Source organism: Nesoenas mayeri, assembly GCF_963082525.1.
Source record: "Nesoenas mayeri genome assembly, chromosome: 1".
Lineage (NCBI taxonomy): Eukaryota > Metazoa > Chordata > Aves > Columbiformes > Columbidae > Nesoenas > Nesoenas mayeri.
In genome coordinates, this window is record NC_137541.1 from 189,807,662 (window position 1) to 189,824,883 (window position 17,222).

The 17,222-nt window shown below is 36.9% G+C and overlaps 1 protein-coding gene across 2 annotated transcripts in view; it reads right to left on the minus strand.

Annotated features, from left to right (window-relative positions):
* FRY (FRY microtubule binding protein) overlaps positions 1-17,222 on the minus strand; it is a gene marked incomplete at its 3' end in the record, with an annotated part of 160,306 nt that overhangs the window by 78,785 nt on the left and 64,299 nt on the right. For both annotated transcript variants that reach the window (XM_080363189.1, XM_080363188.1), the window contains exons 14-22: positions 17,128-17,214; positions 15,194-15,365; positions 13,877-14,009; positions 9,680-9,787; positions 5,253-5,508; positions 3,970-4,152; positions 3,005-3,091; positions 986-1,245; positions 471-660 (exon numbers count right to left, since the gene is read on the minus strand). In XM_080363189.1, coding sequence (XP_080219315.1) covers positions 471-660; positions 986-1,245; positions 3,005-3,091; positions 3,970-4,152; positions 5,253-5,508; positions 9,680-9,787; positions 13,877-14,009; positions 15,194-15,365; positions 17,128-17,214 — 1,476 coding nt within the window. The remainder of the gene's footprint in view (positions 1-470; positions 661-985; positions 1,246-3,004; positions 3,092-3,969; positions 4,153-5,252; positions 5,509-9,679; positions 9,788-13,876; positions 14,010-15,193; positions 15,366-17,127; positions 17,215-17,222) is intronic.

Consider the following 17,222-nt stretch of genomic DNA (forward strand, 5'->3'; position numbering starts at 1 on the left):
CCAGTAATTGCATTTGTGGAACTACTGCTTTTCTGAGGTTGCTACTACTTGAAACTGTATTTCATATAATATTCCTTCATGTCTCACAGTTATACATTTATTCAGAAATTTGCCTTATTGCTTAATAATACTACAAATTTACAAATTTGAGTGGTCTACAAGGAAAGAAAGGGGATGACAAATTGAAGTTAACTTCAACACATATGTCCAGAATTTCTATATTTTGAATATACATCACCCAGAAAGATAAAAAAAAAGTAATATTTTGAAAATGTCATGGCTTCTGCCAAATATTTATTGACATACTATGTTGATACAGATGTTTTAATTGTTAATGATGTGCCTTAAGCAGTTTGCATATATTATAATATTCCCCTAACTGAAATACTTTCATCAGTGTAAGATTCTGGATGCAGATGCAGTTTAAAACTCTTCTAATTGAATAAATTGTTTGAAAGAGGACGCATCACCTTATTATCGTAGTTCACTGTTCCATCAGGCGTGGTAGCCATGATCTCTGGTGTTGAAGCACGCAAGTGTCCTGGGCTCATAATACTGGGCTTTGCTACTCCAAAACAGAGAATAAGATAGTTTCTCCACAAAGTAACATAGTTGTCTCCACTGCTTGCAGTACTTGTTTTCTTTGCATTAACAGGAATACTAGAATTTTAAAATAAATTAAATTATTAAAATAATTTCCCAGTCTTAATTACACAGTATCTTAAAATATTTCAAAAGGGAATAAAACATGCCATGTAGCCACCAGCCACTACTCTACATGACCAGATACATGGGAAAAATCAATGACGATAGAAAACCAGAGTTTTCCACCTTACGAGTTGCAACTATTAAACTTCAAACTGAATGTTTTGGTAGCACCTTGCAGGACTTATAGACTGATACTGAAACCTGAAACTAAAAAAAAGGCTTGTATTAAAATCACACAACCCATTTGAATGAAAGTTAAATGCAGACTGCCACTTACTTTGGATCCACAAGAGGCATTATCAGCTGTAGCCTCGTGAAAGCGTATGGCCAAGCATAGCTGAGAGCTGTAGGACAATGTTTTGGTAAATTCTCCTGCCTAAGAAAACTGAAGAGGCAGAGAACCCAAGGGTCTTTAACAGACTGTGCAAATATCCAGACATGGGAAGGACTTTTCACATCATAATGACTGTTTACTAGGACGGCATTCCACTCCACGAGCCACTGCAAATCCACACTGTGTGTTAATGGGATCGCTGTCTACGGAGAGAAAAGAGAAAAAAATCACTGTGACGCTCATTTATTCCCTGCCACATTCCTCCTCAGTACCTGCCTTTTTTTTCAAACTCCATGGCCAACTTCTGTTGGATTTTTTAGACCAACACTTTAATGGTTGCCATCACATTGCCCTTTCCCTCACAAGGAGCTTTTTACAAATGCTGCTAAGAGCTATTGTATTATTTCCCCTCTGGTTCTTCCTTAAAGCTCCTATTTACCATGATAGGCACAATAACTTGCCCTTAAATGCTACAAAAACTATGGATTAGTCTGACCAATATAATCTCATTGTTACTTTCTATTCTTGCTGCCATCACCATTGTAAGAGGCGGCAGTCTGGAATGGCTATCAACTGTCCATATGTTCATTGTCTGAACAGCCGGACGGAGCCTTAGCCCATGATTAAGACTCCCACATGCTATGACAATATGGTAAATACCAATGCTATTAATAAATATTCTTCATAATTCATCAGGGCATTTGAAGATGTAGGTAGGGAATTCAAAGGCTGAAGCAGGTGCGTAAACAGTTTTAATCCACCTTAAATTCTGCTGCCTCAGTGGCAAGTAGGGTTCTCATCATATCAACAAACCATTTCTCCACTGTAATTTAAATTTTGTCTCAAGAAAACAACCTTGTGGAATGAAAATTTAAAACACATGTATTTTGGCATCCTTGTTATTTGCTTATCAGACCTCAAACAGGATGTAACTGTTGCCTGCATCTCACATCCACTGTTACAAAAGTAATCACTGAATTACCACTCTCTGCTGTACTTGTCAGAAACAAGGCACACAGCCAACACATTTGCTTTGCTATATCATTAATGCATAGAATTAAAGCACAAAATCCAAACCTTCGCCTATAGAAACTGCAACATCCAAGCCCAGGTGCTGTTATTTCAGCTGAATTTCCTAATTCCTGGGCTACAATCCGAATGTCTCTTGCTTGCTCAGTTTCTGACCCTGAAACTTTCCTGTTTTCAGCTGCACAATGGCCCAACTTCACCAGTTCAATGTCCCTTTCCTACCCCAGGAAAGGGCTCTCGTGGCAAGGAACAATTGTTGCTTTAAACTTCATCAGGCTGAAAAGGGCCCAGAACTGATATTTTCTGCTCTCTGGACATAGGCACTAGTCTCTAAAATCGTATGCAAAACAAGCTGCCATAAGGAACAGTTCTGCTGATGCTTTTCCATTCAAAATGCTTCCTGCATCTCTGCTTCTTCTGGTGGCATGTTGGACACACCAGGCCCATGAGAGTGCAAAAGCAGAGATCCACCTCAGCTGTGAATTAATCTAGATCTTAGGCTTAGGTTTGCAGGTGGGGCCAAATCTGAGCATGCAAGGGATCTAAAGTGTATTCCCTTCTGGAACTGATGACAGCAGTAAGTGACCTCCAAGCGCCCCAAGCACCTGGTGATCCTGGAAATTACTTTCTCAATAGTTCTTTTGGATGCAGGTTACAAGTCCAGAATCCAGGTAGTTTTGATTATAAATTTTGTTATAATTTTTTTCTTATATGTAATATCTTTTACATCCATAATATGACTATTTTCATGGAACACATTGTGCGGGACATTGTGGAGCCGTGGAGCACTTGGGTAGATGGCTGCAGTCTTGAGGCTGTATAATTTATTTGATTTCTAGCAGCTTAATTTTTAGTTTTTCATGTCTGATATTTGTTATGTCTATGCACTATGTAAATGCTAGCAGTAACAGTAAAGAGTAAAGTAGTACTTACTGAATCTGAAACAGCCACATGAATAAAACTTTCAAGAATAGAAGAACTCAGTTGATCCATTACATCAATCATAGGCCTGTCATCATCCTGCACGACGCAAAGAACACAAGTTAACTGCTATCCTGACCAAATTATTTCCCTTTTTATTTTTTTTTTTTGAACATGAAATAGAACCACCTAAAAATGATGACATGAATCTAAAATGGTTTAAAAAATCATTGGTATCGATAGGTGCATTTTGTCATTTTCATATTAACCTCAGAACCAAATCCAGGCTGTGGTTTGAAATGAAGTTTATTTGTGGCTACAGCTCACTGCTTACCGAACAAAAGCACGTATCAGAAAATCCCAAATGCCTTTGGATAGTTGATATCAAAAGACTGAAAAATTAGCTTATTGTTTATTAAAGCATTCCTTTGTCATGAGCACACATATTTGTATTCTTAGGCATTTGGATGGCTCACTGAGCTGTGACCACCAACACACATCATGACTCTCCGTACTTCTACATCCATAAAAAAGGCTTAGAGGTCTTTACTATACAAGGGAAATGTATGTGAATAATCTTAGATTAGTCTTTATGCTGCATTTTTTTACAAAACGGTATGCCACAGCAATGAGTTTAATTTCCAATATAAACTTATAATCCTGACAATACAAAAATGATCCATGCAGTAAAAAAAGGTTTTACAGTGTCTTTTACATTCACATCATGCCATGAGAAAATATTAAGTTGTAGTATGTTTCCCTTCAAATTCCTGTACAGGGCACATGTTATTAATGTTACATTGTTGAGCATACAGAAAGGTTTGCAGTGTTAAGGCAAATAGAAATGGTCAGCTCAGTGCATACTAAGTGCATTCCTGTTACAGCACAGCAATTATGTTAAAAGCAACTGTAATAGCAGTTTTGAGTTTTATCTTTGGAAACTTTTAACTCAAAGTTCCAGAAAAGGAAAATCATACCTCTGCTTGGCCAAGGGCCAGGAATAAAGCACGGATCTCTCTGAGGATTAAAACCGCCAGTTTACGTGTAGCGACCTGGAAACTACAGAGCAGAACCAGTGCAAATCCTTCAACTGCATGTAGTACATTAGAATAGGGGCTTCTTTCAGACTGTATCCGGTGGCTGGATCCATTTGGTATCAACTGTAGAACAGCGCAAGGGGGGAAATGGAATGATAGTGTTTGAAAACCAGGTCTCCAAGGAATATTATATTTAACTTGGACATACAAAAAGCCAAAATCCAGAGGCCATATAAATGCTGTAGTAGCAGACTAACCACATTCCCTCAGACAACCAGGTTTTGCTGCTTTAAGTTACCTCGTTCCACAAAACCAATATATGAGCAGAGTCCTTTGGCCAAACCGCTCCCTCTAATTTGCAATTCGACTACCTGCTTTCTTCCATCTTCACTAAAATGAAGAATGGATAAGTCAGACTATGAAGACTTCGCACTTTTTCTACTCCAGATAGCAGGTCCTTTATTGATCCTGTAGCAGGCAACACCTTATCCTTGTAGCTAGCCTCTTGAACCTGACTCCGTCAGTAAAGTCTAACAATATTTACCAAAAAGTATGTGAGGATTTCTCTTTTCTACATTTTTGTAATACTATTATTACCTATTAATTAAAGTCCTCTGTGATATAAAGCCAAAATCATGCTTGCCCAAAGGAAAACATTTCCAATGTGACTGGGTTAGGAGATAAGAAGTCTGAAAATCATCTCTCATAATGAAAATATCTGTGGGACAGGGCAGATGGGAGGAGCAGGAGCAAAGCTGTTCCGTTCCCAGGAATGTTGTAACACATGGAGACAGCAGGCTGCAGAGACATTAGGCTTCTCTTATGTTTTTGAATTAACCAAATGGAACGGTTGTGGGAAGGGAAGATCCACTTCACTCTTGTCAACGTTCCTACTAGCATTATCAATCAGTTTCAGTCCTGGGAACACGTCCTTCTGCCACATCTACATACACATATTTCATGTTATGCGCTTTTGTTGATGTGCATATTTCAGTTTGACATGCATTCTCTTATGTTACTCAACAACAATAACATCTGCTGTATTACACAAGAACATAGCTGTCCTCAAAAGACAGCTGAACTAATAACCTTAAAAAACCTTGCATGATGAATTCTTCTCAGGTGAGTAAATACAAACTACATAAACCACAGCAAGACCAAGGAACATAATTTCTGCCTTCAACGAGTATAAATGTTAGGACACAGATCTCTTGATTTCATACCTCTGCAGATCTGGCTTTTGCCTGTTCAGAAGCTTTTCCCGGAGTGTGTATTACAAGCTTCCATTGTGTAAGCAACTGTAGCAGCAATTTCAATGAAGTATCAAGAAGAGTATGATGCATATCATTCACTTCACGAAGCAGAAAATTAGTAAAACCAAAGAGTACATCCTCTCGCCAGTCAACAAAGTCAACAAGTAGACCCTGAAGAGAATTCTGTGCAATGTGTCGAAGTTCATCATCCATATGGATAGACAGCCTGTAAGTAAAAGCATATGTTAGGTAATAAACATCTAAGGAGCATTTATTGTGGTAAGGAGCATATGTTCCTCCATAACTTGACACTGGTGGAAAATTCCCAATGACAATGGGACAATGATGCGTATCAGGGTTTCATTATTACTGACCACAATTAACATCTTTAACCTGTTTTTATACTGTAATCCTTGCTACAACAGTGCCTGAATATATTAATGGATCCAAAAGAACTCTTTGTTCCGCTCCTAAAAGACAGTCTATTTAAAGTACATCATTTGGAAACTTTGCTGTCTCCCTGAACCAAGTATACTGTTATATACACTTACAAAATAACTTCTACTTAGTTATGATAACAAAAGGCTTACAGGTAAATACATAGTTTCATAATTTATGTGGTGTTTTTTTTCTGTCAATAGAAAACCCCAAAATCTCATGATACCACAGCTACTTAACAGTTAAAATGAATCTTTAGCCAAGAAGCAAAACATAGTTATTGAGATAAAATCTTCAAAAGAAGTAAAAAGCAGCATTTGAATTAAAAAACTCCTTCATGTTTTAAACAACTTAGTACGGGGGAATGGCAAAAACAGTCTCAGAACCACCCATACTTTTAAAAACATATCGCATATTCCCAAAGTCCTGAAAGATGGTGCAATTTCAGATCCCATTTTCAAATCTTATTTCCTTCTGTATTTGCACTGCGCTGAAGTTCTTTTCAACATAAAAATTCTACATAGCTTCTTTTGGCACAAAATTTATCAAACCACGTTTATGTTGGTAGCTTGGCAGAATTAAGTAAATTCAGATCACTGTGTTCTGCAATTTTTGGTTCATTGCCTTTATGATGCGTTTTGTTTTTATTACTCATGAGACTGCAATTTTCTGTAGTGTGTTAGAACTTATTTTCAAAGCACTTTATCTACATTTAATCTACATAGTTGAAAACGAGGCCTCATTATAAAGAAATGCAGAGAAGGCTATGAACGAAAAGCTAAACAGCCAAATGGAGTGGAACCAAATTCCATTCCGTTGGAAGTGTATGATCAGATGTGGCTCATAATGAATTTGGTTCATTACAGCTGCCTAACTGGGAGGCAGGGGACACCTCAATTAAGTCAAAGGAAAGTGATTGTCGTGAAACTTCACCCGTGGTGAAGACGACTCCAAAAATAACTGTTACGCTTTAATAACCATGTGACTTTCTACATAAATTTGGAAACACGGTATTTTGTTGTGCTAAGAAAGGACCATTTTTGTCTCCTCTCTGGAATGCCAAAACCAGAAAAATAAGCAAAACCCCTGAGACTGTGATTAAGTCACCCATGAAATGACTTTCACAATGACACAAAGTAATAATGGAAAAGAGGATACAAAAGACATACATCTTTAAGCCCAAGTCACTGCGCAATGCCATTATCAAACCAGATGAAATGCCAGTTGAGCATAAGAATCCATCTGTGTATTACCATGATATGACGGGCAGCTTGAGGAAGCAAGTACATGTTTGGTTTTTTGCACTTGTTCCAGTTAAATTTAAGACCTACTTGGGAATTTTTAATGAATGGTTTCACTGGGCAGTGAAAGGGCAAAGGGTACAGTATACACTTGACATCTGCTTTATGGCTTATAATTTCAATACAGCTGTCCTGGAAGAAAGTCTAGCTGCTGAGTTACAGACTCCTTCTGGAAACTGCCAAAAAGACACATCTGTCACGAGGATGAAAAATTCAAACTAAACTGTGAGTAAAAGAACCCATTAACCCAAATATGTTATTTTATCTTTAGTGAAAATAAAATATTTAACAGCTTTCCATCCCAACAACATCCCCACACAAATCCCTGGCAGAACAGCTTCTTGACTTCTTTTCAAAACCAGAGAGGAGCTGAAACATCACCTCTTCAAAGTTTTTTATCCTTGTGTTGATTTTAGTCTCTGACCCAGCAAAGACACAATATTGTAATGCAGTGTTCTCTAGAACAGCAAATACTTACCTCATGGGACTACTTTTGCATAAATGGAAGAAGGAGTCAATCTAGACCCAAGTAAACATGGCACAGTGTAGAGAATGTAGAAGTAGCTCTGGTGCTGGGATAGTCTGAAGACTTCGAGTAGGCCAGGCATTAAGTCCTTCAACAGTTTATTACTTTCTTGTCTGAAGACACATTGCTGCAGACCGTTTTCAGTCCACGCTGTCCCAGACTAAACAGACCTAATTCTTTCAACCCACTGATCTTTCTTTCCCTTGTTTTCTGATCAGTCTGTTCATCAACTGCAATGCCCGATCTTGAACACGGTTCTCCAAAACAGGCATCCTTGATACTGACTAAGTCAGAATAACTTTTTCAAAAATCTTTTAGACTGATTTCCATTTATACATGTAAATAAGGTTTGTCTTTTCATAGGAACATCACTTTTTTGGGTGCGTTCAACAGATTATTTCAACAGCACGCTACACATCTCCCAAACCATGATCTGCCCATTAACTGCTTTCCAACCTATTATGCATCCACTTACTTTTATGTAAATTTTATTTGCTTAGACTTGAGAATCTAGTTTAGAACGGTATCAATGTCTCAAAGAGTCTGTAGCATGAGTGTAGGAGGTGAGAACAGCTTCCCAGAGGTCCCTTTGTTGGGGAAAGCCTGGGCATGTAATTGCTTCTGAAGCTGCTCTAGAGATGCTGTCCTCAGCTCCTCTTGATGTCTCACTTCTCACAGAGTCACATAACCCAGCACACCTACTGCTTGCATTGTTCCAGCACAGAAATTACCCAAGAAATGCTTGCAAACTGGTTGCAGCTAAGGAATCACACTGACCTTTTCTGCATGAAGTTTGATGATAGCATAAAGATAGACCAGTGGTTATATTGATAGTTGTGAGACATAAGGAGAGAAGCACCAGTTTGTGAAGAAATACACATTAGTTTCCAAACCTTCTTAAGAGTAGTGATGGGACTGACCTGGACAACACTCTGTGATTGAAGAGCTGTGACCAGAATGGATATGTGCTTTCTACCAGCTCAGTTAAGGTCACTACATAGGATACAAAGCCAGCTAAAATACTGAATTAAAGGAAAACATGTCCTTTTGCATTTTCCTTATGCAGAATCGATGTTATTATTTAATATGGTACCTGTATAATTTGATAATGCAATGACTTAAAACAAGCCACAAGTGACTGATAGCAGAGGATGTAACCACAACAAAATCAAGCTGGCCATGCATCACAGTATGCCTCCCTTGGCTACACTTTTGGTTTGTTTGAGTGTCTGCAGAATTAATTGTTTCACCGTTTTAGCAGATCACTGGGAACTGGGTGTTCATAGAGCAAAAAAAAACTGCTGTTGCTGTAACGCTCTGACTCCCACACCTGCCATTCTTCTCAGATGTCTCACAAGCAAGAACAGAGTGGTCAAGACGGCTTTGTCACAGTTACCTGAGAGCAATACACTGACAGGGCCCTGTGGCTTGGTTGACTACCATAATCCACTCACATCAATAACACACACGGGAACTGAACTGTAACAGACTTTTCTGTACTGACCAGTACCCTTTATCATAATTATTTGCAGTAAGTCACTGATCTGACATCCTGAAACCTAAGCAGTTTTAGCAGTTGTTTTCTCCAGTGAAGTGAAGTCTACCCAGATAAATTTAAAGGACTCCAGGCAGGGAGGATATGAATTTTAAACTTATCATTTTCTTTTTATAAATTTTAAAATATTTGGAAATATAGCTTATCTAGCACACTCTATTTTATCAAAAAGGCATTTGGGAATTATAAATCAAAACTAAACAGGTATCTACACACGTTTGCACTACACAGAAAAGATGTTCTTTTCCATTAATTAAAATGCTGTCATGGTTTAAAAAGGCAATAAATGGTGAATATCATGAAGAATGGTGAATATCATGAAGAACAGTGTATCATGTAACCTACACACTGATGGAAGGGAGTTCCGGATGACGTTATCTACTCTCTTATAAAATTATGAGTCTATAATATAAACATAATGCCTGTAAAAAGATGCTGGGACCTCTGTGTCTTATCCATCAATATCAGATTACTTCTTATAAGCATATAGTTTTGTTTAAGAAATGGTTATGCATCCTGTGGCTCAGTTTTTCATTCTTTTCCCCTTGAGAAGTCATTTAATGCTCAAACAGCTTACCTTGACAGCAAGTCGATCAACTCAAGTTTTGACATTCCGTCGGGAAGCAGTCGAGGAATAGCAGCAACACATGTTCTGAACAAATCGATTTTCGGTTTTCTTTCACCACTGAAAAATTAAAACAGAATTTTGATTAAGCTGAACAAGTAACTATGTTAAATGAACCACCTACAGTCTTTCAGAATAGGGCTGGACATAATGGAGTGCCAGAGGCCTAGTAAGAACATCAGCACAAAAAGCTAGACCCTATAAATGAAATAAAAAGGAAACATGAATAAATGCTTCAATTGATTAAATGGTTCCAGTTTTGAGATTTTTCATGCATTGTAACTACTCGGTACTTGAAAAATCAATTGTTACTGACTCATTTGTTTCTCTCTGAGAGGAACGGGCAAATGTATCAAGATGGAATTATAATGTAGGAGGCTTCCTTCATCAAGACCAGCATTTGCGTGATGCAAGCTTTGGATGAGGCAATGAGGAAAAAACTGGTGTGTCCCCCATCACACAACAGCAATATTACACCAGTTGTGTACAGCAAATAGCAGATATGTAAGAAGCCCAAATAACAAAACTGAAGATACTGATAGTTGCCCTCAACAGGGCACAGATCTCTGGAGACCACACACCACGTTATTACACTGAAAAAGAAGTTGCAGTTGTTTTCTGATTTGTTTCCAATATTTTTTTTTTTTAAGAATGCAGATTACCTACTATTTGATGACTGAGCACAGAGGAAATAACCAAAGCATAACAGCATTTCAAACTGTATAGTCTTCCCCACAATATTACTAATTATTAGCCTGTAATGTGCTTTGGAGCAATCAAAAGATCAAGGTCCTATTTAGGGACCCTACTACACACATGCAGGGAAAGACTGTTCCTGTTTTAATGCTTCTGATTGAACTACAAAAGAATGGGGGGAAGCGAGAGACACCAAGAAGGACTGTAAGCTACTAAACACCACACTGAAATTCAGTGACAAAAAGAAAATGAACCTAGTTTTCCTGCACACCAGTCCAATGCCCTCCTTATTACATTTCTCTGCCTCTCCACCCAACAGAATAAATTGCATTTGGATACCATACTTCTGTGTTCAGTCACAGAGAAAGCCTGACTGTAATACCATCTCACAAGTCTAAAATAAGATTTATAGAGTAACACTGAGTATTCACTGAAATAATGAGTAAAGGCATAAACTGACACTAGGCTTACTTAATTTGAAGAGTAAAGACAGAGTTTTAGTGAATGCCATTCTTTCTCTTAACACTCTATACACTTATCAGCTTGGATATGTATTACATTAATAAAATAATACGATTATATAATTTTAATCTACTGACTTAAATGTTACCATGAGGGGAAAGTATTTTCACAATGAATTCTCTCTATCTCATTGTACCTGTATCCTAGCAGACAGAACTTGAAAGAAGGTGTCAGCAATTGGCTTGAAAAACAGTAAAATACAACATCTTATCAGAGAACTTGGTTATAAACTTTGAACTAACATTGCTAATGGAAAGACTAGTTGCATTAATAACTATTGCAAAATACTGTAGTTGTAAACAGTATAGGGCATCAGTAATTTTATCTGCAGGCAAGCCAATGAGTCTTTCTTGGTGACTTGAAGTGGAAAATGAACTTTGCAGAGATTCCTTATTATCCATTTGTGGCAAGGGTAAACAGCTTGTGCATTTAAAATGGAGGCAAGTAAAATAATAGTCTGAAAGGAAACTGTTATGAAGGCAAAAGAGCAATTATTTGTAAATGTAAAACCTGTGGCTTTTCTGTGGCTTATCAATTGCTCAGACAACTCGCAGGAAAAGATCCAAACCTAAAGGTTCCAGTCCCTGGCTTGTCTGAGCTACCAGGTACAGTACGTGAAGCGTCTGGCAAGAGGGGGTTCACAGAGCCCTTTCTTCATCTCCAGCTGAGCCAGGATCCAAGCGGACGAGCTCTGGATGAACACACCGACAGCTGTCCTCACCTGGAAGCTCGTGTTTCCATACCAGCGGTATCAGATTTTAGTTAGGTATTGTCAGCAAAAATCTCTGAAGTACTTGCAAGAAACAGGTTTGTATGCTAGAGAAATGGTTGCTCTATTCTGACAAGATGTTGAAAGTAATTACAACCAGTATTGAAATTCATATCCCAGTGGAAGATAAAAGGATGCTCCTTAGTCAGGATTTGAGTAAGACTCTTCAGAGTGGCATTTACTACTTCAACAATAAACACTTCAAGGATCAGTCATTAAATACAGAAGCATGTCCGACACTGCCAAAGAAAATTCCAGAATCTGTATATTTTAAAATATTATGACTATTCATTGCCTAGCTACTTCCCTCTGAATATTATTTTGTTATTAAAAATATCATTATGATATTCAGTTTATACAATAAAATTAACTATATGTAAATATGATAAAAGCCATAACTTTAAAATACAGATAGATTTAGTGTTCTATCTATGTATTAAAACCCATAAGAACTCAAACCAGCTACAGGACTGTAGTGAAGCATGAAGTTCTGTGAATAAAATGATAAGCAATTACATAAAAACAATACATAGACTTTTCCACTTATCATGCAAAATTAAGTTGTTAAAAGGGACATTTTAAATGCTGATAGTAACAGCTAATGATGGTTTTCATGAGTTCACATGATTTTAGATCAACAAATAATTAAGTGTCCCAGAAAGTTCTTTTCCCTGGAGGAACAAGTTAAAATGTGTTCTAATGTGTTTTTTTCTTTCAAGTGCATCTATTATGTTACAGCCCATTTGGATATAATGTATAACAGAAAAATACAGTAACTTACATGTCTAGATCTTCCAACTTTAAAATCTTTATGTCTGACAAAAATGACTACCAAACCATAAGACTTCCTGAAATCTAAAACTCTTTTAAGTCTATTTGTTCCCTGCCTCTAAAAATAAGCAACATTTTGGTGATGCTGAGAAACCATAGAAAGGACATTTATAGCTAAGGTTAAGTACACTTCTTATCTAAGTCCTCAAGGTTTTACTATCCAACTATCTCTTGGGGATAAAATGTGAGTTTCAAAACTCACTTCCTCTCTTACAAAAGCCTGGATATCCAAAATGGTTACGAAAGATTGGAGTACTGACCAGTATACTGGGTAGTACTATAAGAAGAAAATGAAACATTATCTGATAGTAACACTGGCATATTAATGTATAAAGTAAGACAATGCGTAAGACACAAAGAGCTTACAATCTCATCTGCAGAGTGACAGCAACAACCAAGGGCAGAGGAATGACATTAAAACATAAAGAGTATATCAGCTGTAAAAGGTAGTTGACTTTAGTCAGTCATTGCAGTCTATCTACCACGCATGGTATTTTTAGCAAGTTGTCTTTTTTTTTTTTTTGGACAATATATGGAAAAAAATATTGAAGAGACCAATGTCCTCTTTGTTATACCTCGAACTATTTTCCAGGGGTTGTTTCTCTTCTAGTATAACTACTGTGTCCAGCCCTTTAACAGGAAAGAAATGCAAGGTCTCCTTACAGCTGGATCTCTGCAACCTCTGCTCTTTGTGTGTCAAATGATGTCTCCGTGTCTCTACAGCCTACCAGATGTCCACCTCACTAGAGCCCTCTCTAGGAAACTTCCCTCATTAATAATTTTGGATAAGAGTGTAAAGTGCTGCTGTTCCACACTGCTTGAGACGTACTGGTTTGATTCTGTTCCAGTGGGATACTCCTTAAATCCAAGACTCTTATCACAAACTAACTTGGGTTTTTAATTAAGATTTTATTTTGATTACAGGCATGAATAGTAATAGGATTTTGGAAAGATAAATCACTAATAGGGATTTACAGAATTCGTTGCACTGATTTTGAAGTTCAATGATGCAAATACACCCTGGAACAGTGTACTGAGCATAGCCTGACAGGTTTTCCACTCTGTTTTTTCAGCTTCTACCATCTAAATATTCATAAGGATTCACATGTGATTTTGAGTACATCGAGAGCATCGGTTCAGTTCCAAACACTGCAACATGCAAAGAGGTACAGTCAACTTGTCATAAACAGTTTTTCAAAGTATATACTAACTAGGCAAAACGGTTCTGTTTCTTGCTGTTTCTCTGATGACTCATGATAGACAGAAATAGAGAAAAAGTTTTGAAATTACATCTCAATATTTTATGGGATTTACTGCTCTATAGCACTCACGTAATCATGTCTTCAGGTTCTTTGTTAAGCATCTGGATGTTGGTCAGCATCATGCACCGCCCCACTTCCTTGTCAAGATGTCTGAGAATGTTGTCCACAGCTTTTCTTACTTGAGAATAATATAATGACATACCTGCAATAATATGCATTCTTGTGTAATTTGGGATATTTAAAGACACATATATTTTGGAAAATAAAGTTTCTTAATGAAATTGTATGCATTAACACTCAAAAATGTATTTTTAGCCATCTACTCTCTGGTTGATTCTTTTCTTATTTGATAAAGGCAACGTAAGCTTAGGATTTCAAAATGACAGCAATTTTTTAATGGCAGAGTAAAAGGCAAAATAAAATTTAGGAATTACTTAGCTTAATCTTACATGTTATACACGGAAACTAGAAAATTCTATCATAAAATAGACAAGAAATTGCTAATAAAATATAAGAATTCAATAGTGCAAACATTCATTATCAAATGCACGAGGAGTAACCAAAAACAACTGAATTAGTGACAGGACTAAATACTGTATTTGTTGTACATTTCACCATCAGTGAGACTTAATTATTGCTTATATTCTTGATATTACTACAATGATGAAGCAAGAGCACAAGTCTTTACCACTAGTGTAGAAATAGGTAAACTCTGTTTCATTCATTAACTTTGGGGACTTAATGAAGTGCTAACGCGAGTAGCCAAATTTGCTTTTTTGCCAGCAAAAACAGGCACCTCCAAGGCACGATACAGAAGCTCTTTTCCTACAGCACAGGATTCTCTTTCTACATTGACTTTGAAGGAAGCCCATTTACCTTAATGGTGCTTTTAACTTAAGCACTTCAGTTCAGCTTTATTTTACATTTAAAACTTTCTGCCACTTAGAAAGTTTCATTTGGTGTGAGATACTGCAATTAAAATAAGGATATCAAAGGAATCTTTGCTGGTTTTCAAAGCTGGTACATTTTCTGAGCACAGGCACTGCTTCTAATAAGATGAATATCCATGAATAAACACAGCTATTCAGCACTGGAAGAAGCTAATACTTAACAGCCTTTATACTTAAAACCCCAGAAGACAGGGTTGCTACCACTTGAGGAGCACCACTGAGGACTTTTCCTGAAAGTAATTAAAAAAAGAAAAGAAAGCAGTATTTGTCAAACTAAACCATTACTGTAAACCATTAGAATGAACAAGAAAGTAAATGTTTACAATAAAGAAATCAATTGAACATGTAACAGTGGTAAAGTATTCTGCTCAGATACTGAAGACTTTTTCATATTAATTCTCACCCAAGTTTCTGTATTATCCATTCTCTCACTGACCTATCATTTTAGCTTCCTCCTCTGTAAGAGTTTTGCTCAAATACGTTTTCTTCACTCTGAGAGTGTTTCCAGAGGGAAGGACAGCTCCAGTCACTGGCATTGGAGGTTCACCATCTTTTTGCTGCAAGCTATCAGCAATTACCAGGAAAGCTCTCAGGCCAATATTCATTCTCTGTAAAGTTCAAAAGATGAGTGAGTATCATAATCAAATAATCATATTCTACTCATACTCTTCAATTGCTCTAAAAGTTTGAGGATGTACTCGCCAGCATTTTTTCTGTATCCTCACTACATGGACTAGTCTGGTCTATTTTACAAAAAATGGCCACAAAATAAATTGTGAATTCCTATCTGCACTATGAGCACTGCACTCCCCTCTCAAAACTTTACTTTATTTCTACGTATTTTCATTAGTGTATTATCTCTTTTTCTTCAGGCCAAAACACATGGATTAGACCTTGAGTTTAGCAATACATTTTAACTGGATCTTCAGATAAATGCAAATGTCCTACATGGTCATTATCAAAGAAGATCAACAACTGTCTCAAAAGGCCCCAGGGTTGACCACACTGTGTTAAAAGTCTGGAATGGTGCTCAGCGCTGAAACTGCAATGTGAAAACACCAGGAAGATGAGGTTAAGTGACCTGAATGTCTTCAGGGAATTCACCAGAGAAAAACTTGCAGCCCTTGCATTGCAATGACTGAAAGACCAAAATGTTTTCAATTTCCCAGGAAACCTCACAGGCTCTCCTACTTACAGTATCCCAGAGGTGCATTTACATGGATTATGGGTGGGTTTTTTTAGAGTGCTGAAGGCTACGTACATCAAAACTAGACCTATTTTTTCATTGTTTTCCGACTTACGTTGTTAGAGAAACAGTAAAATTTCAGGTGTTAATTCATCAAGAAGCCAAGGGCTATGTCCATGCCCTGTGAGTTTAGCTTCATGCAATGCTAATACACAATGTCCTTTGCAGGACTAGCTGCAGTGAATTTGGCAGGTGACAACCCAGAACATGGTGGGGGCTGCCTGATCAAGATTCTCTTTCATTTTTCTTTATGCTGCTGAAGAAAGATGAAAGCTGTGCTCAAAGTAAAGCTTGCTTTTCACCTCTGCTGCTTTTGACAGTAAAAACTTTAATTTACTTCTGCAAATATTTTTTGTATCAAATATAATAAAGGTAACTCATCCTATTTTCACATTTTAGTGAATAGACATGACTGTTTAATACTGCAAGATCACTATGGACATATTTTGTAATATGATCACTAACACTTTTTATTTTCCCTGTGTTTATTCTTAATTTTAAAATTAAAAAGGTTTCAAAATTATAAGCAAAGATTTTCAAGGGATTTTTTCATTATTTTACCACTGTTTTTTTTAAACATTTTTCAACTTTCTGATTGTTTTCTCTGGGGAATGCACTAGGAAGCTGACTCATGACACTAACGCTAGTGCAGCTTTGCCAGTCAGAGGGGTAATACTTTATTAGAGTTTTTTCTTTTTTGTCATCCTCAGTTCTTCTTGCATAATGCACTTCTTTTTCAGTAAAACTGTTTTGAAAAGCATTGAAATTGTCACAGAAAATGTATTTTTATATTAAAATAGTTTAAGGCATTGCATATAACAACAGCAAAGCAATAAGGAGATAACTGTGATCAATAGTTTCATTTATCTTCTTATTTTTGTTTTATACATTTGCACTGCCTCACATTTGATAATCTTCACTGAGGGAACATGAGATAGGCATAAACTATGTGACATTTCACAGATCAAAGTCCATAGATGTATTTTACCAATAAATAAAGTTCAAGATTTGACCTAAAAACTGGACAAAGGGGAAAGCATGCTTAGAATGTAACCAGAAAGTAAATGTATAATAGCACAATACAATATATACTAACTAAAAAAAAATGCAGAGGCACATCATACCTCGGGGTTGAGACTGAAAGCTTTTGCTGGTTTTCCAACACAGAGGAAGTCAAAGATAATTTCTTTCATTGCAAAATCCAAACGTTCCTAAAATA